Source organism: Photinus pyralis, unplaced genomic scaffold (genome assembly GCF_008802855.1).
Source record: "Photinus pyralis isolate 1611_PpyrPB1 unplaced genomic scaffold, Ppyr1.3 Ppyr1.4_LG4, whole genome shotgun sequence".
In the NCBI taxonomy this organism is placed as follows: Eukaryota; Metazoa; Arthropoda; class Insecta; order Coleoptera; family Lampyridae; genus Photinus; species Photinus pyralis.
In genome coordinates, this window is record NW_022170511.1 from 34,624,711 (window position 1) to 34,651,508 (window position 26,798).

Consider the following 26,798-nt stretch of genomic DNA (forward strand, 5'->3'; position numbering starts at 1 on the left):
TTTATTGCATACAATGTATTTGGTATTTTGCTACAGATATAGAAAAATAAACGGTGATAAAATATGTTGTATATATAATATATGTTACTTTTTAAAAAGCTATTAACAAGATATGTAAACATCGCAAACAATAACTTAATAAAATTTATAAAAATTAAAAATAAAATACTGACTTTGTCAAAACATCACATTAAAAACCATCGTCACTAGAAATTATTGTCGAGATCACATTTACTTACAAATATAAATTGCACTATGCCTCGGGATAGACTATATTCAATATACTAACATAAGATCCAAACAAAAATCCGACAAATCCGAACAACATTATAAATATATCCTTCCACAAAATCCAATTATTTTTGCCTAATTTATTCGGATAAAAAGTTACAATTTCAATGAGAGGTGGAAATATGAGTGCTAAAGCTGAACTACTAACTGCCCCCACTAACGATATAACAGAACCGATATTAGGTATAGCAGTTGCAAGTAAGAAAGTGATAATGACTAGAACAGTTCGGCACGCGTATTCGCCATAGTACCGCCACTTCTCAGTTGGTAGTTTCCCTCGAAGTGGTGGCCAAATTACATTGAAAGGAACATAAAATTGTAAACAATAAGATAGAAATATTGCAACCGCCATCATGAGTCGAACAGATTGTGCCAAACTGTAAGAAAATATTAAACCTGCGAAACGAGGATAAGTCACTTACATTTCTTCTGGTGGCAAATAAAGGGTAATACTACCCAACTTCGCTATGTCGCCATATTTTAAGTAACCGAAGAATCCGACTGCAGTATAGAGGCAGGCCACAATAACCATACCGGTGTTAAGGACCCCGGTCCACCCTCCGAAATCTTGGGGAGTCTTCATGTTATTCTCCAAAGGCAATACCTGCAAGGTTAAGTTAGTGTTTGGAAACTCTTTGAGGGTATTTACCATTCCAATTCCTTCGAACGCATAAATTGCGGTACCGAAAAATAGCGGTAACTGTACCCATGTCGAGACTGCGTTTATGGTTTCAATTTTAGGCAAGTCTTGCAGCACGTAAACGAATGTAATAATTAACCCGCTCACTGTTAGAATGGCGGCAAATAATGAGACCGGTGTGAGATATTTAAGATTCTTAACCCAATTTATAAAGACCATCGGAAATAGGATTATAAACAGGTACCAATGCACGTTTATGTCTACAAAGTAGTGCTTAACGATGTCGTGTAGATTCGCGGCGACGAATACAAAGTAAACACAGCAGAAACCAATTTGGGTTACGCACACGAATACGTTAATCACCGATCTGCAAAAAGGGTCCATGCAAAAGGTTCTAGCTGCATAATTGATGAGTTTCTGTGCAAAACTGGTTATATCCACATTGGGAGTAGTGTTATAAGGTTGTGAACCATGGACAACAAATAATGAAGGATGAAAATAGAATAGGAAAGGAAATCGGTCATGGATACCATTAACAAAACAAACAGAAATTGGAGTTTTGCTAAGAGACGTGATGGAAGGAACTGTGGACGGAAAGGGAGGATGATGATAGATGATGTGAAGGATGAAATAGTACTTATTTCAATTAAATGGTTAACAATTTTTTGCCCATAAACACCAACGTTAAACAAAAACCTGCTGCTAATGGTCTGTACTAAATTTAAAATTTATTAAAGGGCTTACTGTGTCAGAAGTTAAGCTTAGGCGGCATCCAAACTACTGCTATATATCAGTAAAAATTAACCCTTAATGACAGTTATTATCTGAATTCGTCACGTCGGTATTTTGAAATAGGGGCGTGGAACACAGTTTAAGATCGGATTACTTGGCGACGGTTAAAAATCATAACCCACCCTTCATGGCGAGCGACTACACATTCATGTAAACCAATGTGACAACCTTTCATTAAGCTACTGAAACTATATGAGGTACAAATAAAAAATCCTACTGATCTACTACCAAAGTCTAATCACCTACCAAAGAAAGGAGGCATTACAAAGAAGGGTGAGAAGGAGCTGAAACGGTTACAGCAGTTTGATTCTACTGGCAAATTTTTAAAAATGGATGAAACCAATATTACACCGAAACTTTTCCATTAGGACTTACTTAGCCACTTTAGCGTATTTCTTCGAAGTCTCCGAACCCGTTTCAAAGGCGAGCTCCGCAACTTCGGCAAAACTCAAAAATGGCAACTGAGTCCTTCGACACAACTCGTGCGCGCATTCGACCAGCATGTGCATGCAATGCGTACAAATTGCTCCCATAAACAATATACCTATTATACCGACAAGCCAACCTGAATTACGGAATGCGTCGGGCATGGCTAAAATTCCTGTGCCGATATTTCCCTTCAGAAGATGTATCATCGTGTCGAAGTTCGACGTCGGATGCTCCAAGTCCCTGTTCAAAATTGGGTTGTAATCTGCAACCTTCGTCGAGCCGGCGGTATTGATTGGCTTCGACAGATCGAGAACTGTGTCGTCATTCTGTACCTCTGTGGAATCGCTCTGCGATTCGTTATCTAATAGAGGGCGTTTTTCATCTGATTTCATCTTTACTTTATTTGTGGAATGTCCATTGGAATTTACGCTCTGCAATTGAAAATTAATATTTAATAATATTGTTGATTGTTAATAATGTTGTAGGCGCACATACAAACAATGTTTTTGTATCTAGGATGGTAGATGACCAGGAATTTGTATACAAAATTACCATTTCCTTTTCTTTGATACATGCAATGTTTACTAAATTCTTTTTAATGCAAAGTGTAAAAATAAAAGTACCTAGCCCAACTAAGTACCCTTAAATACCCCTCACCTAGAGATCATATACAAGATTTTTACCTTAATCTCACTTTGAACCTAATATACCAATGTCCAAGATAAGGATGTCTATCATGGGGATCTCTGCAACTATAGAAGATATGACGATGGTCAAATTAGAAAAAGATACGCCATTGAAGAGTTACTATCAGCTTTAAAGAAAACCAGAAAATTGAGATTACTTCCAAAGATATGTCAGAATATCTGTTCAAATAATGGTAGGTATCAGGAAAAAATAAAAACGAAATCTGTCAATTTCGGTTTTTCAGGCATATCTTTGGAAGTAATCGGAATTTTGGGGTTTTCTTTAAAGCACGATAATAACTGTTTAATTGCGCAACTTTTTCCTATTTTGGCCATTGTTGTGTCTTCTACGGTTTCGGAGATCCCCATGATAGACATCCTTATCTTAGACATATGTCTAAGACAACAATTTCAAAAACTGCAAACATTGGGCAAGACTACTTAAGGATCTTTTTAAATATTATTTGATTCCTATTGTTCATTCGTTAATCATAAAGTAAAAACGAATAGACCGGCTCCATAGCAAATTCAGAAATGGATTCACAAAAAACATAAGGAAAGCATTGAATTAATAATGTAAAAAAACACATATTCTCCTACCTTGTGGTGTCTGTTCAGTGATTATGGTACAACTAAGTAAATTTATTTAAAAAAAAAAATGAACAAAAAGTGTTCCTTATCAAGTGTATTATCAGTTTGTAATCATAATACACTTGTCAACAATCCCAAATTTCGCAAATACAAAAAGTAAATTAAAGATAGTGATGCTGGGTGCATAACGTAATTTTGTATATTGCATTATCAACAACTTGAGAAATACAGCATCAATTGGTGCTTGACAACACGCGAGAAATGGAGATAAACACAATCACATTAACAACAACCTACCTCAACACAAATTTCACTCATCATTAACAATTCTATTATAGTTATATTGATTACACCTTCACCTCTAATGATCGAAAAGAAACTATTGAAATACAACTGATTTAGCTAAACGCAGTAATTTTATAGACAATCATTTCAGCATCTCATTGACGCAGTCGTAATAAATTTTACAATCGAATTAACACTCTGATAACACGTATAAATACAATGTTTATCACAAAAGCTCAATGAGACCCGAGGCGTTCCTTAAGGGTCCAACCTAGACTCTGTACTTTTTACTTGTCAAATTTTGCTCGTTGCGCCAAAAGCAGAAACGCCTTTGAAACGCCAAAGGGCTACTCAACCATAAAGTACCGGCAGATGAAATTAAACAAACTTATACTATCCCATTATACATCAGAGAACTCATAACGGAAAAACAAAGAGCAAGGAATAGATGGCATAGAACACGAAATAATAAGAATAGAACATTGTAACAGATTCAATTTCCAAACTATATATAACTTTCCTATCTAGGGACTATCAGTCAATCTCGAAAGCAACTAAAAAGTTTAAACGACCACAAACAACTATACCACCTATCAGAAAGCCGGACAGAACCTGGGCGTGTAGTGCAAAAACAATGAAAATACAGTAATCACCGTCCGCCATATATTGGTAGTTTAGGACTCCTGAAGCCTATATTACACCTACATCTGATTTACCTATTGCTCTTCATGGTTTGATTGGAAATTTGCTGAATAAAGAGGAAATTGTGTACAGATAAAGCGTTTACAGTAAAAAATGTTGCAAAAAAGAAAACAAATGTTTATTCTTCCAGGAAAACTCGTTGAGATAATCAGACAATAAACATGATGAAATATGAATATAAAAAACGTTCTCAGTTGCCTAACATGTAAGACATTCAAGGAAAAAATGTGGTTACTACTTGCACTATAAGGGAAGGTTATCGTTATGCAGACGACATCTTCATTTTCATATAAAAAATAAAATTTGTGAAACAGTTAGTGATTTATTTGCAACAGAATCCAGTGCAAAAATTAGGTACCCTCAACTAGGCGTAACGCTGAATCTTAAAAAAGTATCCAATACAAACACCGAACAACAATGGAAGCAAAAAGGTCCAACTTTCAGCATGTACTATCTCCGAGAGGTCACATAAAGATAGTTAACGCACCAAAAATGTTTTTTTGTTTAAATGAATTCGTTGCCACACAGTACAGTATGAGGTAAAATGGCCACCATTTGTTGCTACACATACTTAGAATTATGTTTTATTTTAATTAGTAACTAAAACAAAACATGCATTTCTTAAAATTTGCATTATTAGGACCAAGGAACTTCATCCAGAAATTCTATGGTGGAAATGTACAGTGTGTCCTATATTATGCAGTAGCTGTTTTTAAAGATAGAGACTTCCGCACACCTTTGCCACTGTTTTGTGAAAGTTTTAGTACCACAAACAGAATCAATCTAGCTAGCTACTTTTGTTTCTGAGATACAGGGTGGAAACTCTAGAGCTCTAGAAGACACCTATGAAAAATTTTCCATACAATGTTTTGTTTTGGAGAAATCATCACCAACTGTGCTGCAAAAAAGTACATACTGTATAGTCACATTCTTTATTACAAATACAACGATGTGCGGCACATAAAAACAAAAGTTGGCAACTCTCTTGGATTCAACAGGATGGTGCACCCTCGCCCAACATCCTACTCGTGTGAGAACACCTATCGGGAAAATTTCCTGAAAAATTTGTTCGATAGGTATTCGGTTGCACCATCCTGTTTAAACAAACTGTTTCCAACTTTTGTTTTTTTTTTGTGTGCAAAGATTTCTATTTATCTTCTTCGAGGGGCTTGAGCAAAACATTATTTGATTGATTTATTGTAAAAATGCCAATTTCAGATTGCAAACATGCAATTTAACTCTTGAAATGTAACAGATTTGATTGTGTAATTTAAAGAAACACAAAGGACTCCATACAGACTACCACGAACACTTAATGATTCCATTAAAACTTCAATAGGCGGCATCAAAAAATCTACATAAGGCTTCCCATTGTGAATTTAATGGTCAGTTTAGCAATGAAAAATTGTTGCTCTGATCTACTGCTTACAAGAGAAATTCATCGGCTATAAAATAGATTACAACCTGTAAATTTTATACTCTTGACGCCTATAAATGTAAAAAACAATTGAAGGATAGTATCAACATCAACTACCTACCTCCTAAGCAACAAATGTTTACTCTTGGTACATTTGGAAAAAGTCTTAACAAAAAACCAATTAATCTTTGTAGAGGGGCTTTATTAATTTCAGGAGGGTTTGGAAAAACATTTTTTATTTATGATTATGCTACTTAGTTGCAAGTTGGGGACATAGTAAGTGTTGACTTAGACTAGATAAGAAAGAAAGAATTCTACTCTGAAATGTAAGGGACTTCAATCAGGGTTCATAAAACTTCTCTGTGTAACTTCAAGAATTTACACAAACTTCAATCACGTGCACAAAAGCTCTGCCAGACTGTTATAATTAAAATTGATGTTCTGCCCACAATAAAAATTCGTGTGGCTATAAAAACATGTATAATATATACTCTTGACACCCATAAATATCATACTGGGCAGATACTATTGCAGTTAGTCACAACATTGACAACACATTAAACAAGAATTGCTAATAAAAAACCTACAAGGTCGTATAATCACCAGGGCCCAGTGCTGGTGATAAATAACTGGTTATGTAAATTTCCATCAATTATATAAACTATAAATTTCAGTGACCTTACCGACTGGCTGACACAAAGTAGGCATGCATTAACAATTGACTGTCCGTTAAATAAATGTATCATGTTGGTAAAATTCCACACATTCTGATATGTGTTAACGCAATTACAAAATTCTGATTATCCTTATCACAATAACAAAAATTCGGAAATTTACATATCTTTAGTCTCCGCTTCGTTCAAACGAAAAAAAAGCACACTTACATGCACGTCTTGATTAAGGGTCCCATAATGAATAGTCATAATTAAAATGTGCACACTGTCGTTAAACAGTTTTAAACCGAAACTCGCAGCCCAATCACTTATAATGTTATAAATCCCCCTCTTTCCACCGAGGGTAATTACACCAATAGGAGTCAAATCGAAACATGTTGATATAGAGATATTCAAAGGTTGCACAGGTCAACATTCCACAACCCTCAATCAAATGACACCGCAACGTGCTATCAAAATCGGTGCATTTTCGCAGAAGCATTGAACTTGCAGTCACCACCTCGCACTATTTTAGAAAAGAACGAAATAAAAAGCCATGCAGCACTATACAACATATTTTTGTTAATAGGTAGTTACTGTTAGTGGTCTCAAAGGAGTTTCGTCGCACATTATTGTCTCCTTTACGTTAATCTGCAATTATAAATGGATTAATATTCATTCTCTAAGCGTTATTTTAACGTTAATTCTCTATGTTTTTGCTTACCTTTCCTTAAATTAAAAAATTTACATTGTTTATATCGCCATTTGCAATTTGGAGATAAGGTTAACAGGTGTGACAAAGCCAACCCTACCAACAATTTTCAAAACCATAATGTACAGTATCTTTCGAATTTTTGTTCCACTTACATTCACGTGCGATAAAAGGTGCAATGTGATAAGACACACTTCCTATTTACTTTTAATGCGTCATATCATTATGTCCACATTAATCTTTTACCATAGACGTAGGAGGTTAGAGATATGAAGGATGTGATATATGTGACAAATTATTTGTAATGAAACAAACAGGTGCCTATACTGAAGTTCAACTGATAATTCAAGAAACCGGTTAAGATTTACAAATAACTTTATCACATTTGCCTCAATAATGGCCCTTAAATGTGATTAGACTTATCATTCTAGTACCGCAGATAAAAAACCGGACAATAAAAAATGTTGTCCACGTGGTCGGCATCGGCAGCCCACATCCGATTCCTCGATTTAAACGGGAACAATGATCGATAAAAATTTGGGTTTAGCGGTATGCATTTATGGAATTGGGTAGGCAACACACAGTACCCATATATTCGTGTCACACCCCTTTGTCTAATAACACTTTTCAGACTTTATTATTCTAATTCAAAGGTTTAAACAACAACCACTGTATGTGTATTACACAGGGAATTTTTCTTAAATGTATACATATGAGCATTGATTATGTTGTTGAGTAATCAATGATATGGACACGAATAAGATGGCTGTAGGCAACCAACATTACACGCGATAAACTGGAGTTGTATGTATTTAACTGTTACCACCAAGGACGTTAAAAATCACCACCCATTCTGCTTTGTTTTTGCTATATTGTGTTAAAGAATCGCAATTTGATGCTAATAATAAAAATAAAGGCTAACAAGTTACTGTTTCCATAGCAGACACAAATTATCATTATCATTAACAAATTCGTGTATAGTTGGTTGTCTATTGTAGCCATCTATACCATGCATTTGATCCGTTTTTACCACCCGCTCGTTAATAAGGAAGGTATTGCATTGGGGTAAAAAATGAAAAATGTAATGAAAATGAAATTTTCGATAAACATTCACAGAGAGGCTGATCCGCCGGTTTGAACTGCGACAGATAAATCTGTCAGTTTGATGCGTCACTGACGCACAATTCTGTACTTGTTAAATCTAGCGCGTGCGCTTACCCACTAACTTATACGTCTTTCGCTATAGAAACCGTTGCACGTCATTGATTTGTGTATCAATTTTAGACATATGCTGCAACACTGCAACATGTACAAAAAAAAACAAGTGTGCGAAATCTATAGAAAACTTGTCTGAAATTGATTCATAAATCAATGACGTGCACCGGTTTTTATAGCGAAAGACGTATACAAACAAATCTGTACGTTTGAACTGCGCTATTCTAAACCGGCAATCAACCTCTCTGTGTATGGCCAGCTATTCTGGATTTGATGACGCCGACGGCTGACCTTAAAGGGATAAATAATTACTATCATGTTCTTCTCATTCTTTCAGTGAAGAGCAGTAGTTGTGTCCGAAAGCTTATTTTTCGTGAAATGTACTTGCGTCGATGACTAAATGTTCTCAAATGCACCAAATGCATGCATTTGAGAACAGATGCTCTCCAGAAGAGAGATCAAAATGTTGGTTTAATTTCCTAAATGTATACCTACAGTAGTCCCATTAATAATAAATTATTGGTTCAAGAAATAAAGTGTGGAGCAGTTATAATCTGATGAGCAAATTCGACCAACTACTAACAAACAGCCCTTTGGTCATAACAATTATAAGAATGACGATGCATTTACTGCAAAACCAAGTAATTCCTCGTTTGGGTAAATGTATGGAAAAGCCAAAAAATAGATTTTGTAGCGGACTGACGTAGTTTCATCTGACGTCATGGGGAGCTGTATAATTTATTTTTCTTTGGTTTTTTGTGGACTATCGATGCATTCGCAAAACTTCACAGAAAAATGAATTAACAATTAACAGATGCCTATGTACCATGTATATATATATAAGTTTAACTGTTAATTGTTACTCAGGTACGCATACCTACAAGGAAATTCCATTGTTTTTCGGAGAAACGGAAATAGGTAACAGGTCTCCAGGGGAAAATATGATTTCAAGATTGAATTAATGAGTGGCAGCTGCTGATGCTGTTTGTACAAAGCACGAAATCTCAGTATTGATCTTTTCAGCAATAATGTGCACCTGTGCAAATAAATAATCTATTTTAAAGCGGTAGTAAATAGATTTGAAAAACAATGCAATTTATTTTCCCAGGGGTATTTTTTTTATCTATATAGTATTTTAATTTTCTCTATAAAGATGCCTGAACGCAGCTCAGATTTGTGAAAGGGTGTGGTGTGAGAACCACATTGTACAATATACAGGGCGATTAGATACACAGATGGTGTAATGCAGATCCTCAGCTTTAAGAGCTTGGACCGGATGTAAATTCAACCTTGACTCTCTGCCAAAACAACAAAACGTAATAATTATTGTAACTTACATTTTAAACCTTGAAACACTTAAAACAACTTTCAGGAAGATCATTTAAAAAAGATTTAGATATTCCCAGTGATGCAGTGAATGACAACTAGAGCACAGGTACCTTTCATAATGCAAAGCTCATTCGAAATTTAACCAGTGAGAAAAAAACATGAAGTGGATAGCACACATCGAAGGGGGCCCGAAACGAGTAAATCATGCGGCGGTTACAGTCGATCACAAAATCTACACGTTTGGAGGTTATTGCACTGGTGAAAGTTCCAACGAGTACACCTCGATCGACGTGCACATTTTAAATACTACAACATTCCGGTGGACCAAACATCCAGTGAGCGACTTGCCCTACTTTGAAAATGACGACATTGTTCCTTATAAAAGGTACGGGCATACCGCGGTCGTGTATCAGGATAAAATTTATATCTGGGGTGGCCGCAATGATCACGAATCTTGTGGGGAGCTGTTCTGTTTGGACACGAGGTATCACTGCTGGACGGCTCCAGAAACGACGGGGGCCATACCACCGGCACGTGACGGGCATACAGCGTGTGTGTGGAGACATTACATGTACATTTTTGGCGGATTTGAAGAGGAATCCGATACATTTGCGCGATCGGTTCACATACTCAATTTGCATACGATGTGTTGGAAATACGTTCATAGTACAGGTAATTGCTTTATTTGTCAAAACCATATGTTAGATTTTGAGTAGTAAAAGAATGTGTAAAATTGTGATATCCAGGGACAGGTGAGTTTTTTTTAATTTAAATTTAGCAACATGTATGGTTCATGTGATTTAGTAAATATTGGCCCTTCAAGCCGGGTTTGATCAAAAATAGATGTTAGTTTTCTAGTTAGATTAGCTAGTATTTTTGGCATTTTACGTTCAAAATTGTAGAGTACCCACTTCACTATCGCCGAGACTACTTTATAGCTATTTCCAACATCTTTGATATTTTTCTCCTCTATGAGATCCGATCCTAGGGTTCACCCTGTGGTCCTATGGAGGGTTTTTGAGTTGTCGAATTTGCAAAATGTTGCGTCATTAATATCAAATTATCTCTCTCTCATCATTGTATATACATAATCTAGGAGATGAGTAAAAAAACTTACAACCCACTTAGATCTAATTATACCATTGCCTTTAACATTAATCTTTACCAAAGCTGTTTTGTTACAAACGCCTAATCCCAAATTTTCCCTTTATTGGGCAAAAAGATGTTTTTTTCATCATTGAACATTGAAGTACCAGATGTCTTCGTATCAAAAAAATGTGTGTGCTTTCTTGTGACCTTGATACAGTCGCTCTCAACTTCAAATCTACTAGGTAGTTCAGCAAAAATTTAAAATCAAGTGAAAATTTAATAAACCAATCAAATTTCCCACGTGTAAATTAGACATTTCATTTCCAAAGCCGGCCTGTGTGGCACAGTTGAGTTGAAGCTTGATTGCGGTACTAAGGGTCCCTGGTTCAAATCTGGGTTCAGGAATGGATATTTGTAAATGTATATACAGTTGGTATAATGGATCGCGTATGATCTAAGACGCCGACAAGGACGCAGTGTTCTGTTTCTGCATTGATTTCATCTCATAGCGATCGGCTTTTGTTGCCGTTCAAAGATGCATTATACAAACTGTAGTGGGTTGGGTTGGTAGAGCAGCCTTGGCTGAAACCACTCAAAAATAAAGGCCAAAAAAAAGCGGTTGCTCAACAGGTGAGCAATTTTTTAATCTAAATTTACGAAATTTAGTAAACCTTGCACAATATTTATCTTTTTAGGTCTGGAACCCGCAGTGAGAGACTTCCACTCCGCAGCCTGCATAAACGATCGAATGTACATATTTGGAGGTCGAGGAACAGAATTGCATCACAGCTTGCACTTGCGCGAAAAGGAGGTGTACTGCAATGAATTGTGGTACCTGGATCTTCAGACACATACCTGGTGTAAGCCACATACCACAGGCACTCAACCTATAGGCCGACGTAGCCACTCAGCTTGTATGTCTACATCTTTAGCTACCCAGCAATAATCGCATATTTGCAGTTGTATATAACGGCAAAATGTATATCTTCGGCGGCTATAACGCACTGAAACTGCAACATTACAATGATCTATTCGAATACGATCCCATCACTTCCGAATGGACATTAATTAAACCGCAAGGTAACGGCCCGTGCAGCAGACGAAGACAAGCATGCATTGTCGTCAGCGACAGGGTGTTTCTTTTCGGCGGGACAAGGTGAGATCGGCATTTCGACTGTCACAATCTCAACGTCCGATGTTACAGCCCAAAACCGACACCACGGACGCATGCACGGTTGCATACTGTCGAAGAGAAACTAACGGATCACAGTGACATGTACATTCTAGATTTCAAACCGAGTTTGAAAACGTTGTGTATTTCGGCGGTGCACGACTATAAATTAGATTTTTCCATTTTACCGCTGAGTCTTAAGTGAGTATGCCCTTTGCGATAATGTCGTCAACCTATTGATTATTTTTAGGACTGAAGTTGAAAATATGTTGGTACCTAATAAGATTGTTATTAATCGACCGAATAATTCTACAGGATGATGCAAGAAGGGGAGTTCGAAGTTGATTCTATGCTTTTGCTTCATTTTAAAGGGTACTTCAGCAAAATGTTCAATTTGCATACAGTGTGTTCAAATTTTGTTTTGCAAATGGTACTTGGAATTATTGTTTAAGTACTGAAAGATTGTATCCTTATTATTATTATATAATTAAAATATGTATCTTGTAATGTTAATTCTAAGTGAATTATACCATATTCAATTAGGAGAGCAATAGTTTCAATGCGTTTCCTTATAAGTAAGTAATGAAGTGATTTATGAATTCATTGATTGTTATACAGTACCTACAGATTGAAATTTTCACATAAAATACCTATGTTCTCTCATCTTTTACTTTACTCAGTTTTCAGTAAGACTGAAGGGGAAAGGGGGTCACATCCTCAAGGGCTCTGAGCTATGAGGGCGCCCTAAAATTCCGCCGCACCCCCGTGTGTAGACTTAAAAGTAAAAAGAGCATCTTTTTTAAACCAGCGGATAAGAATTTTTTTTCACTACTAGCGTCTGATGACATGATTATTAACCTTTTTTCCACTTGTAAAGTAGGCTTTCTCGGCATTTGTTCAAAGTGGTTAATAATGTGAACATTATTTAATATAATAAATATTTTATGGAGGTTATAGAGGCCTGCACTTCTCAAATTTTTGCACACAAAGGAAGATAGAAAATGCGAAGGTTTTTGAAGAAGATGAAATGAAGTAAAGTTTTGGGAAATACCAACTTGAAGATCATGTACGCCTCCACATAGGTATAATAAACTAAAAAATAAGTCTTGCGTTTGAACAGTAGATAAAAGGTTCATCTCATACAAACACGGACAGTGAAAGCCTTTAACAATTTTGGAAACGTTGCGGATAGAACCTGTGTATCTCCTGGAAAACTTGTGCGAATTTCGCGTAGATATTCCATGTTTTATTTAGGTTTTATATGGAGACATTTTGGAAATATCTGTAGAACTGTCTCCTGTTGGGGCGAAATGTTTAAAAGAAACCTCGTAACTTCTTTGACTTTGCACGTCGAATTAGAGCATATTCTGGATTTGCCTCAATCAGAATTCAGATCCACTATCTCTGACCGAAGTACTGTACTTGAACTTGTATTACATGACTCTTCATTAGTACGTTTCCTGAATTTGCCAGCGAAGATGGTATCGTTTCAAAAAGACGAGATTTTTTGTTAAAAACATGTATAACTTTAAGTTGTGGCAATCGAGTTTGGTCCTTTTTGTACCAATTGTGTACAAGAAGAATCGTGTTTTGGGCATAAGTTATTGTAACTAATATCAATGTAATAGTAAAGAATAGTGTCATCAACGACGATTTTTTGAACTGTAATAAGACTCGAGATAAATAAAAAAACCTTATTTTGAAAAAACCAATTTCCAATTTGGAAGAGCAGAAGTACGTACAAGTTACAAAAGATGGAGCTTGGCAATACATTTTTATGTGTGCGTTATGTTGCCTACCTATCCTCTAGTCTTTTTGTTATTGTTGGAAAGTTAACACAAATGTTATAATAAATTATGTATCATCTTCTTATCTTTCTTCTACGTCAGTATATCTTTTTTATAATAAATAAAAATCCATGTATTAATAATCTGTATCATTTCCAGTGGCGGTACCATAAGTTCAACTGCCCCAATCAATGGGAATGGATGCTAAACTAGTACTCGGTAACATAGGCACCCCCATGTATTTTGTAACTAAAGGAGCAAAGTTCTTCGTTACTAACATCCGTTAGTGTTAGCTGAACAACCTGACAATGGAGACGGCAAACATTAGACCGCTGCTCGACCCCATTAGTTCCGATACTGACGAAGAGGTGCACATTCCCAACATAAATGACGATCGAATCGTCGCAGTTAAGGACGACGAGCCCTTATTCAAGCCTCAAGAGCCGAGAGACAAATACAATATTGTTTTCTTCATTTTTTACCTTTTAGGAATGACGACATTACTGCCGTGGAATTTTTTTATAACTGCAAATGATGTATGTAGAACCCGTTTTAAATGTTGAAATGTTAAATTCCTAATTTCAAGTATTGGATGTACAAATTTCGTGATCCCAAAAGTCAACTTAATTTTTTTAGTCCGCCGCCGAAACGGACACCCTTACAAGCCAGCTTTACATCCTACCTCAGCATTGCATCAAATGTGCCATGTGTAATTTTTCTTATAGTCAACACTGCACTCAACAAACGGTAGGTGGTTTGTTTTTTCAATTGAATTCAATGGCATTGTTGCAGGGTTTCATTAAATACACGTATGATTGGCTCACTGATTGTAATGTTAATTTTACTTGTGATAACAACAGTCTTCGTTAAAGTTGATACCGACGACTGTAAGTATAGGTACGACTTTGGTAATTGATCATGCATCTTTGCTGTCTAGGGCAAACCGAATTTTTCGCCATTACTTTAGTAACTGTTGTGCTCTTAAATGGTAAGTTGTGCCAGAGATGGGCAAGTTATACAGCTATAAGTGATCAGTTACTACTATTTAGCATTACATTTAAATTGTAGATGGCATTCAGATCATTGTACAGTGACTAGAATGTATGGTCACTGTCTATCTTAATGAATAATGATCCTTTCCATAGCTGAACTACTCAAAGTCGATTGTACCACGATAGTTCAAGCTCAGTTCAGTTGTCTGATATAAGTATGAAACTTGATTGGATGATGTTTGAATTTTGACCAATCAAATTTCTTCAATCAATCCTTCAGTTAACATAACTGAGGAACTGAAAATAACTACTGAGTTATAGGAAGAGGTAGAAATCAGATAATATATAATTGTACTGGTACTAGATGTACATCCCAAGTTCCTTGTCTTGTATGTAACACATCTACATCAAATTCGTAAATTTGGAGCATCTTGACACTTGTAAGGCAACATATGTGCGGTCTTACATGCAATTTTTGAAATATAGCTCACTAATTTCGTGGTAATAAACTTTCAAAGTGCCAATTGCCACTAGCCCCATAGAAACGCATTGCAGTAGGTACCTTAAATAACGCCACATCCGTGAACAATTTTTTCAAATCTTAAAAAGAAGAGATCTTGAAATGCATTGTTTCATTATTCACATATGAAAAATAACAGAATAATTCTTACATTGACAAAAACTACTGCAAGTGTAACTAACTTTAGCTAGTGCCCATCTCCAACTTGTACACCTATTTGAATCCATTTTTTAAGTTGCGAGTGCCATACTATCGGGAAGTCTCTTTGGAATAGTCGGCAAATTCTCACCAAAGTATATCACGGCTGTGTTCGGGGGACAAGCACTCGGGGCGATATTTACAGCTCTTGTACAAATTATGGCGTTATCAATCGGCGCATCGTCAATCTTCAGTGGTTTGATCTATTACATGGTCGGGAACGTTGTAATTGTCATTTCCATAATTTTCTACATTATATTATCAAAAGCTGTATATTTTAAATACCACATCGCGACCAAGATGGGGGCGGATCTGCACGAATTTTCGGCCGACCTACTCAGGCCGCAACTCATAGACCACAAGGCGATTTTAAAGAAAATTTGGAAATATGCCGCTTCTGTCTTTTCGGTTTTCTTTATCACACTCTCAGTGTATCCCGGAGTTGCCGTCCTTATCGAGTCCGAGATAAAGGGAAAGACGTGGAACGGTAAGAAAGTAAACCCTAACCGATTAGGCTCACCTTTAAACTTACAGATACTTATTTCGTACCTGTCGTTACGTACCTGTTGATGAATTGTTGCGATTATACTGGACGAATTTTAGCGGGTTTAATTCACTGGGTACGGTGGGTGCATAGTTAACAGTCGATAATGTAATATTTGCAGCCTAAGAAAGGTTCACATCTTTTGGTGTTATGCCTGATGCGTGCAGTGTTTATTCCACTCTTTTTGCTGTGCAATGTACAACCCCGACACAATTTGCCGGTGATTTTTAATCATGACTATCACTATATTATTATTATGGTGCTATTTTCAATTACAAATGGATATTTGGGAAATTTAGCATTGATGTGTGCGCCAAGGTATGATTGAATTTTATACCATTCATACCATATCGATCAAGCTTATGGAAATTCTGTACTTCAGAATAAAGCTAATTCTATGTCGTACGAATGATCTAAAATATCGAGACTATTTAAGAAACATTTTTAGAGTTGTCAAACATCACGAGAAGGAAATTGCCTCATCAATGGTCGCTATATTTTTAGGACTTGGACTTACAGTTGGTTCTGGACTGAGTATAATTTTTGTAAAACTGGTGTAACTTCCTAGAACTTTGTTATATACCTAAGTAAATAAATGTGCAGTTATTTTTTTTTAATTAAATGAAAACTATTATAAAGATTTACATATTTACGAGTTCAGATAATTTCCCACACATTCTAGGGCATATAAAAATGTGCATGAGCGCTAACAATTGAGAAACAAACAGGCCCAACCTAAGTACCGACAGAATTTTCCAAGTGTACTAACTTGTTTGTGAACATTTTCGCCTTGAAGAGACGACATGAGGGTGGCAAAAAACTGTAACCAAATGAGTTACAACACTCAATACCGTGACAATCAACTGTAGGCTATAAACCCCGAACGAGGGACGAGTTATCTATCTTGGGGGCAAGATGCTGCTAATAAAAACTTAGAATCTATGTGTGATATATGAATGTCCTAGTGATTTTAGTACCACTTGGTAGGGCCTACCAGTGTAAATTAAAGAAATTTGCCGTGGCTAGCACATGCACGATTCTGCCCTTTTATGTTGAATATGTGTACCAACACGCGGGTGGTAAAAAACAGACATTAAAGAAATTTAAATCCGGCACACCCTCGATCAGCATTGATAAAAAGCTTAAAATACTTTGTGGTTCCAGTTTTCAAAATGGTTGCGAATAAAAGTCACAACCAGACCTAGAAGAATTATAATTAATTTGGGGTGGCGCCTTTTACAACACGCAGTGCCCGCTGCAGTAGAGTATTCTTTCCCGACTTTACATGGGTGGAACGGCATTGCCGCTTGACTGATGGTGAAAATCATTTACCTACCACAAATTGAGTTCCTTCCAACACAACAAAAACTGTGCCGGAATGTGACTTTTCCCACTACTTGATATCATGACTCACCTATTCCTTCATTTAAATTCGTTTTTGGAGCCAATCTACAATTCGGTTGCATCATTAGTAAATTAAAAAAGGTACTGTAGAACTACAAAATAGATCTCACGACAGAACTATGTTAATAACAGATACCTATAATTAGTTTTATTTCTTTTCCTTACTTTTTATGTTTACATGCATATATCATTAATCCCCACACCAACACAAATTTCGATTTTCCAACACCATTTCAGCTGGGTATTATCACATTTTCCAAAGGTGCAGCTAAAAGTGCATGTAATCTAGTACCTAATCTTTATGGCTTTTCTAAAAACACACATTGGAAAGGAAAAAAGGGTTGGAATTCCAAATTTTGTTGTGCGAACACAATTTCGCGCTGTGACCGTCATATGGCTAGTATTGGTCGACACATTAAAACAGTTCAAAACACAATCATTGTTCCATTTTGAAAGAGTTTACTGGAAACAAGTGTCCATTTCCTTTTTTGCAAACGAATGAAGACAAGTAAGAAAATAAGACCTTGTGAAATACATTTTTTTAGCAATCTTAATATGCAAATGGTTGCTTAAAAAAATTAAGTCAAGACTACGTTTAATTAAAATTAATGTAGTTAATATTCCACTCGAAAAAGGCAACAGTTGCAAATACACATTGAGCTAAAGAGCATAGTTTAGGTATGTAATGAAATAACAATACTATTGTAGAAGAAACATATCAAGCAAGAGCAATGGGATGGACTTATAAGTAGCTTAGCCATGACTATAGAAAGAAAAAGAGGGCGGAACAAAGCGGAAGGGGTAAGAGTCAAACATTTATTTGTATTTTTTCTTGTTACAATGATTCATTAAAGTACCTACTTCTTTAACTAATCTATTCGAGGTGAAAATCTTCCATTTGGTATGAAGAAAACAGGTTCCAATACAGTGAATATTATAATATGAACGCATCATAAGTACACTTAATATTTACATAGCATGTGTTAAGTATCGCTACAATACTCAATTAGTGGAAGTGTATCTTCATGTCCAGAGTGAGTGATTGAACCTAAAAGCAACTGCAACACTAAGAAAAGTCGTCGGACAAATGTTTAATAAAAATGAATGACTACACGGCAGTATTTATTTTATACAAAAGTGTAAACATAATACATGTTAACGAATTTTAAAGAAATTGGCTTAATGAGAAAGTAAATCGTCTTGGCACTATGTTACCGTTACAATCACCGGAACACTTTGAATAAATAAAGCATAGTGTGAATACCAAAAATTATTGCCACTATGAAGGAAACCAAAAACTAGACATTTTTTTGTATCACTGTATTTACAATGGAACTTTGTTAATGTATAATGGAAGCACAACAAAAAATTTCCCATACTAGAAACTTTTGCACTGGCATTTACAAAGCACAAACAATTTCTACTGTACATGCAAATGAGGTGGCGTGTGCGCGTGTAGTGTATGTAATTAATACAGAGGCCCCCAACATGTTAGACAATGAACAGAGATACAACTAAGGAAAGTGTATTTAGTAATATTTACGACTTCGTGCTTTGATCGATCTAGCTGCCGTACCATTCTTTTCTGTTGGTGGCATACTGGAAGCTGCCACGGCGGTTCGCCCGACACGTGTTATACTAAACAACTCTATATGTAAGTGATCACATATTTCGCTACAAATTTGCGTACAGTAACGTATTAAGTCGAAAGTAGCCCATAACTAAAAACAGAGTATTATCACACGTAATATTGTAAGCGACTTACCAAGCATAACCACAGTACGATGTATTCTGGGATATATGTGTTAAAATACTGATTGAGGAACAGCATGGCGGGACCTATTAGTGACCAATCCATGTATTCCATTTCACTTTTTGTCATATGCGCAACCTGCAAGACGAGTTAACTCTGCCAGAGCATAATTAATGTACGTACCACAAGTCGATTCGTGACTTTGGCCGCCACCATACCAAAAGCGATTATATAAAGGGCGGGATTCAGTTCGTAAACGTTTTGAATTGATTTACAATAGATCGTTACTGCCGGAACTAATACGGTAGCAAATGGTATAATCGGCGATAACACGCTTGTGCCCTAAGAGAGGAAGTAGATGTAATCCCAAATTGTATTACAAAACCTTCAAGCAGAACATTTTCATCTTATTTCCATTGAAATTGCTCATGTAGTGAATTGACTTTCACAGTTGTATTTTAAACATATCCAGATTTTCGACGCGGCTGACATTATTTATTGCAAAACCAAAACATAGATACAAATGCGAAATCTGGACAGTTACCAATGTAAACTAATTCCTAGCCTCAAATTGAGACGTATTCCTACAATTACAAAGCTACCATACCCCAGCTATACTGAGAGCTTCATGCTAAAAATTGTGTACTGTCGTAACAAATGAAATGCTCATCTTGCATTTGCTTGTTTAGGAAGAGGTTCAGTAAATTAAAGGGAAAAAAATGGAAAAAGTGCGACTTTTAGCGTAACGACCTCGAATCTGTCTCTGAATCCAAAAAAGGTATAGGTACCCTAATAATATATTGACATTGCGTCAAGTTAGAACCTATGACTCGATACCTTACCATCGATAATCTCCTTCTCAAGGTCAGTAGTGCTAAATTTAACTGTAAGATGAGGTTTTTCCAGATGTAAGCAAAATAATAACGGCTGTTGTTACTTTAAGCTAACAAGACAACAATTTTGGAAAAGTATAGTTGAAGGGTCTAAGCGCAATAAACTGTTGAAAGACCTTTCTCCTCAAATCCTACAATTTCTCGAAAGTCTAATCCTTCAGTGTTTCGTGGTACTAAGGCACCACTCTTCCAAATATGTCCAACATAATTGAAACGCACAAGAGCATACCGTTGTAAGTGTATCGTGAGTAGATGATGACAAAGAGAGTTTGTAGGGATTGGTAGAGCAACTTTCGCAGAAAACCAGTCCACATGTAAAATTGAAGACATAGAAAAGAATAATCAAACTGTTGTATTGAAATACACAATATTTGTATTAAATACAACAGTACACAATTTATAAATGAAATAAATAAAAAACTCTAAGAAGCCAATCCTCATTGCTCGAGCTTTTACATTACATCATAGAGTTCATGCAATATTTCAAAATAAGCCCATACAGAATCACAATGCTACAATGTGTCTAATTAAGATCAATTTTGTTTTCCATGTACAGTGTGTCCTATGTGGTTGAGACTGCAAGGTATCTGTTGTTTTTATAGATAGTGACTTGCAGTTTACGCGACTCTGTGTCCCTCTTTTGTGAAACTTTAAATACGATAAATAGAATCAATCTAGCTACTTTTGTTTCTGAGATACAGCGTGAAATCGAAAAGTTTCACTTTTTGAAACGTCATCATATCTTGTTAAGAGTTAAGAGATACAGGGTGTTGCATTAAAAAATAATAAAAAACTTGGGCCAAATCTCAGAAACAAGTGAACAAAAAATTTTTGATCACGCCATTGGATTCTACATAAAAATATCTAAAATAAACAGTTTTTACCTTTTTTCTATCTTACATAGGTAGTAAGATATGATAACATTCGATGCCGCCACTTTGTTTTGCCGAATTTGGGGCGACAAGGAGGTGAAATTTAGCTGCGCATCCGACTGATACAGATTCAGCATCCTCGAATTATGGTAAAAACACAGGATGGCTCTTTTTAAATTTCTTCCCAATTTATATTACACAAATCAAGAGAGATAGACACACTGTACACCACATGTTACTGGGGGCCGATTCTAACTGATTTCGACGGTTGAAATTTCAGTAGTTGCGTCGAAATTGCGATCGTAACCATCTATCGGTGTTATCATGAACTACTAATATACGTCATTGAAACGTCATAACTTCTCTACCGTTGAAAATAAATTCAACTAGACTAGAGTGGTTGAAATTACGATTTCAACGTCGAAATAGAAGGGATAGCGACAGTGCGCCCTTTGTTATTCGGAAAGTCGCACGTGGTTTTATCCTCAATTTTGTGTTTTGGTACACTGTTTACATTTTTTATCCGTGGCTTTGTTTTGCTTTACTTTTACCTACGTATCCCAAATTGTATTACAAAACATCCCAACAAAAAACCATTTTAATTTCCTTCATGGAGGAATAATAATAGGTACGATTGTACCTACTGTAGGGTTAGGGTCGAACATAAGGTTTTGTTTATAAAGTTTAAAATAGTTCAAAATCAGACAGCCAACTTAGCAAAACTTCCTATTACACCCTAAGAGTAGAAATTTGGTGTCATGGCGCCGTCGAAATTCTATTTCGACCGTTGAAATCAGTTAGAATCGGCCCCCTGACCTGTACTTAAATATAGATGGTTAATTCATAATTATTAACTGTGAAAGTCTCTATTTTAATTGCCAAATGCATTAAAAACACAAAGCAATGGCGCCAATTTTTGAAATTAAAATTTCCTAAAAGTTTTGTACATGCAAAAATTAAAAAAATGTTTTTGCTTGAAAGTCTCTCTTACAGTGATTAAAAAAAATTCATGCAAAGATCACTTTGACTATTCGCAAGATCATCAAAGTGATTTAAAACGAAGCACACAATGCACACAGAAAGAAGCACCAAGCGCCTACTATAAAAGAAAAGAACAACACAACTATAAAAAACACCTATTAATTCAACGAAAACTGCCTACACGACGCTTTGAGAAATAAATAGGCAATATTCGTTGAATTATAAATATCACAGGTTGATCGTGGAGCAATCTTACAGCAACCGTCGATCCGTTCTTGCCAACTCCGCCTGTGAAAATCACGGCTAGATTAGCTTGCGCCAGAAGGAATGCCATCGCGCATGCCACCGCTATAGGTAACAGCTTCAATTCCATATTCAAACCGGGAATCTTGGATAAAAACATTTACAATTAAAATTCTGCTGGTAGCAATTCAATTCGGGTAGTTCAAATGTGAGAACCACAAACAAAAAAAACAAAAATAATCCTCGGATGGAAATCAAAAATACAACCTAGAAGAGAAAGTAAAAAACAAATTGCTCCCGCCAACCTGTACTTTCTGCGCAATGCAACTTAAATTTTTGTAGAAAAACACATATTCGGTCATGTTAACACAAATACACAGCATCCTTAAAATATCATCATTAAATCGACATTGACAAGGCTACATGCACTCCCAAGTTTGTCCCAGTAAACCTGTGACCACAAATAAACCTCAAATAGCAGCGATTCTCTCTATTATAGATATATTTGCCAAATTCCATGCTGTAGCGATTTGGTACCACTTACTGCAACTGTCGACCCATTCTTTCCTATACCTCCTGTGAAGATGATCGTCAGATTGTTCGATAACGCCCAAACGCCACAAATTATTGTCGAGATCGGTATGAAATACCACAAAACAAACATTTCACTAAAAACCTACCACAATATTATAATGACAATAGTATTCTACATATAGATACAAAAAAATTATGAAAACCAATCATTTATTAGTATAATGTCAAAAATAAAATAATGAGACAACCCCCTACATTAATAAACAAAATATTTACTTCTTAGTGTTTTTTAATTGGCTTAGATGTTACCAAAAAATAACAGAAAATGTTCTCGTTTCTGGCGGTCTATCAATTAATGCAATCAGATCATGACAACTGCCACTATCATACTGGCAACACTCCGACATCTCGAAGGTGCACTTGCAGGTGTGCCTACCTTTAATAATCAACGTTTTTATTTTGCAAATTTCCTGCAGTTAATCTTCATAGTTTGTTTTGTGCGATCAAGAATTGCAACTGAAATTCTTTTACGTACGGACCGAAATAATCACGAATGTTCTGAAAGTTCGATATAATTTTACTTTGGTTTTTGTCAGTGGCGACCTCTATTGGTTCTCATGAATTGTACGTCACCCTTAATACAGGTTGACTATATTCAAAATTATAGTCCAAATTAATGTTAATTTAAAGATTGGAATTTTCTTTATATGTAAATTTGTGCGACCATGGCATTATACTGTTAAAGAGTACCAAGTAAATATAAACAAATGTCTAGTCAGATATCATTATTTTATGAATGAAGACACTAGTTTTTAAAGTTGGCAACACAGCATTGTGTATAACCTTAGAATCGTTTCTCTCAAATTCAAATAAATTGATTAGATACACAGAAACACACAAGGGTGTAGCAATGCAGCGAGTAATACAATTAAATCTTGATCTCTAAATCAGTTTAGCTCTTTCTCTATAAGATTGTCTCACTATCATATTATTTACACTATGGTATTCGATGCCAATTTGCAAACCTCACAACTTTCTAAACGTACATACTGTCAAGTAGGTAATCTTTTCATATGGTTACCTCCTGCTAACAGAGATGACCAGCTCCCAATGAAACCATTTAGAAAAATCAGGTTGGAGGGTGAGATCTACAAATTGGCACCCTCTGTTAGTAACATGCAAATAAATTATTATAAATGTACCACAGCCACTATATGATGAGATTTCCTAAGGCAAACTCGCTTAGATATACGTATTTTGACATGTAAACACAATAAAAAAGAGCTGTAACAAAACATTTAATGATTCGTAATAACATAACGCCACGTAATAATAACGCCAACCTGCGTAGCTCAGATGAGTTTTACGTTAGTAGCTCTAGCTCTGGCTACAAGGGTCCTGGGTTCGAATCCCAGGTAAGGCATGGCTGTTTGTGATTGTATAGTGGGTTGAGTGGGGAGAATAGCTAATTAGCTAACACTCCGCCCACTATAAAATAAAGGCAATAAAAAAAAAAAAAAAATATTGAATTCAACTTTTTCATTGTACAGGCAGCTGGAAACTTGACATGCAAGCGTTCTTGTTTATGGTTCACATCGAGGGTGATAATGGAATATTGTATAACTAAATCAAAATATACACACAATACATAATGCATGGTTATGGCAAAGTTTGTAGACAGTAGAAATCACACACTGCAGAAGAATATTGTTTTTTTTGTTGACTCCATCCACATATACCTAATCTGTAAATTGTTGAACTATAAACATACTGTGTAGAGAAGCTAATGTTGCATAATCTGCAAATTTGATGTCTCCATTTATCACTACTGAAGTTGAAATTAAAATCTTAAAAGTGCAACAAGGCTACAATTCGATATTTCAACTGTACCGGTTGCGTTTGTGCCGAGGGTATGATAAACGAACTCCAAATTGGTATGGGTAATTATTAAAATAATAGACTGTGTATTACAGAGGTTATCACTAATAAAACTGTCATGTGTCAATCTGTTTCACAGAAAGGAGCAATAATTTGAGAACAAAATCAAGTCAAATTTTGAACAGTCTAAGCCTAAGTGTTGCGAATTGCTACACAGTTATTTGAATATTGTCAACACCAGTCTCATTCACGTCTTATTTTTCACAAATAATTGCAAATACAAATGTTTTAGAGAGCTGAGCTAAGTTATAAAAATGTTTAATTTTTTTTCAATTGTCCTTCAAATAGAGTTATGAAGATTAATCGAAAAACAAAAGAACGCCAATAACTTCGAACCAGGGCACCAAATCAATAATTGAAACTAAGAACAGTTGTTTTAATGTGTTCTAACTGCGGTTTTCGGGTGTAACGACTTGTTATTAACACCCTGTATAAAAGTGCTGGCCACTTAAAAAATTTAATTGGACGCCATTTTCCAAGATAGCGGCACATATTAAATTATTGGTAAGTATGTCTAACAGTAACCAACTAACAGAACTTATAATGGCAGTAGGCCTGCCTTTACTACCAAAATGTGGTATACAGTATGTTTAGCGTTCAATAACTTAAATTATACGTTCCATGAATGAATAAATAGGTTCAATAATCAGAAGACATTATACTGAAATTCCGCAATCAATTAATTTGTAAATGATGCAGTTGTTTAGTCGCTCCTTACGAAGCACAGTGTCTGTGCAGTAGTATTCTATTACCCTGTCCCTACAAGCGGAACTTTTACAACTTTGCCATTACCAAGTTTGAAACTTGAAATATTTATGTGGCATTTACTTACGGAATGTTTTATTTTCATAACTACTTACTTTAGTGGACCAAATGTTAGGTCCGAAAATAGTCGAAACTAACTGTATTAATATAATAGTTATTTGTGCCTCAGTAACATCGATTCTTCCAAAACGTAACGTACCGGACACGTAAGTTTGCCAATGTGCACAATAAAAAAGCGTCATTGCGCAAAAACACTACAAATCGATATAAGAAACATTTTATTTGGTTATCGGCGACACTCACTTGAAAAAACATCCAGTGAGGATAGTGACCTAATTGAATCGATATACATGTGGATAACGCGACGAAAACTGTCGATATTGAATCACAGCCGTGATCGAACAGTTCACCGAGGGGTGTTGCTGTGTTCGTCCTTCGTGCCTGCTTGCCATCGATGGCGTCTAAGCTTTGATACACAAATAGACCTACAGCACATAGCAAGCATGTCCATCTTGGCGCTTCGGTTTTAGCATCAGGTGCGTACCTACAAATGAAAACCTAAAGGCGAGTCCCACAAAGTCACTACGTACCAAACTAATATAAGCGTAGTAATCACATTTATGAATAAACCGACTATAGTAATGAGGTTAGGTGCCAACCAGATGGGTAGCTTTTCGACGAGCCAAGTCCAATAAGGTTGTAGAACTATGTCCAATAAACTGCTACTGGAGCATGAGTATCTGTGTTCGCTTAAACGTTTTAATTGCGCGTTGGAAAGTAATTTCTGTTTATACAATTGCATTTTCTTTCACCCTAACCACACATTTAGCAAAACTATTCGTAAAATTTTCAAGATAAAAATAACGTGATGTTTTATTAAAAATTTAAAGCCGATTGCGTGGAATTTAAAAATTTTTAGTCAACCAAATGTAAACATTCCACAGACCACAAGAATAAATCATTTCGTCATTTTTCCCACTACGTAAAAATCATTCCATACTTGAACCTGGGGGACAGAATGACGTCCCCATGAGGCGATGACGTAAGGGCAACGGATGTTGCTGTGCATCTCTGTTTATAACACGAGAACTACATAAAGTTGTCTTTGTTATCTGACGAACTTTATTGCCAACTTAACGTTTGGGAACATTTTATACAGTTAACTTCGAAGAAAAAGTTCAAGGACAGCAACCGAAGATAATCATAGTACTAAATTAAAAACAGTTACAATTAACATTCGATTTGCCTTCAAGCAGATTGAACCGATTGTCATACTTCACAATTATGTAACTGCGATAAAATGCGGACACTTTCAAGGTGACAGACCCTGAACAGAACTTTTTTGGCATAGTTTACAAAACAAATTGATTTC

The 26,798-nt window shown here is 35.8% G+C and overlaps 3 protein-coding genes across 11 annotated transcripts; 2 read left to right on the forward strand and 1 right to left on the reverse strand.

The window, feature by feature from the left end:
- LOC116170002 (choline/ethanolaminephosphotransferase 1) lies at positions 1-26,450 on the reverse strand. 9 transcript variants are annotated; one of them, XM_031486248.1, is made up of 8 exons: positions 26,017-26,450; positions 25,730-25,970; positions 25,522-25,680; positions 22,203-22,334; positions 19,384-19,542; positions 19,213-19,338; positions 19,024-19,168; positions 2,411-2,583 (listed from the first exon to the last, which is right to left on the reverse strand). In XM_031486248.1, exons 1-8 carry the CDS (start codon positions 26,226-26,228, stop codon positions 2,552-2,554), a joined length of 1,206 nt encoding a protein of 401 aa, XP_031342108.1. In that variant the 5' UTR covers positions 26,229-26,450; the 3' UTR covers positions 2,411-2,551. The 9 variants fall into 9 exon arrangements, with proteins under 9 accessions (XP_031342102.1, XP_031342105.1, XP_031342104.1 ...); XM_031486249.1 differs by lacking the exon at positions 2,411-2,583 and adding an exon at positions 16,511-17,492; XM_031486246.1 differs by lacking the exon at positions 2,411-2,583 and adding an exon at positions 18,250-18,495.
- Positions 9,574-12,549, forward strand: LOC116170004 (kelch domain-containing protein 3-like). Its single transcript, XM_031486252.1, has 6 exons — positions 9,574-9,729; positions 9,786-10,414; positions 11,527-11,745; positions 11,792-11,987; positions 12,036-12,203; positions 12,253-12,549. Exons 2-6 carry the CDS (start codon positions 9,901-9,903, stop codon positions 12,320-12,322), a joined length of 1,167 nt encoding a protein of 388 aa, XP_031342112.1. The 5' UTR covers positions 9,574-9,729; positions 9,786-9,900; the 3' UTR covers positions 12,323-12,549.
- On the forward strand, positions 13,771-16,677 carry LOC116170003 (equilibrative nucleoside transporter 1). Its single transcript, XM_031486251.1, has 9 exons — positions 13,771-13,886; positions 13,949-14,325; positions 14,376-14,536; positions 14,582-14,676; positions 14,727-14,777; positions 15,537-15,986; positions 16,034-16,119; positions 16,165-16,361; positions 16,492-16,677. The coding sequence occupies exons 2-9, from the start codon at positions 14,098-14,100 to the stop codon at positions 16,601-16,603; spliced, it is 1,380 nt and encodes a 459-aa protein (XP_031342111.1). The 5' UTR covers positions 13,771-13,886; positions 13,949-14,097; the 3' UTR covers positions 16,604-16,677.
- Positions 26,451-26,798: the final 348 nt, after the last annotated feature.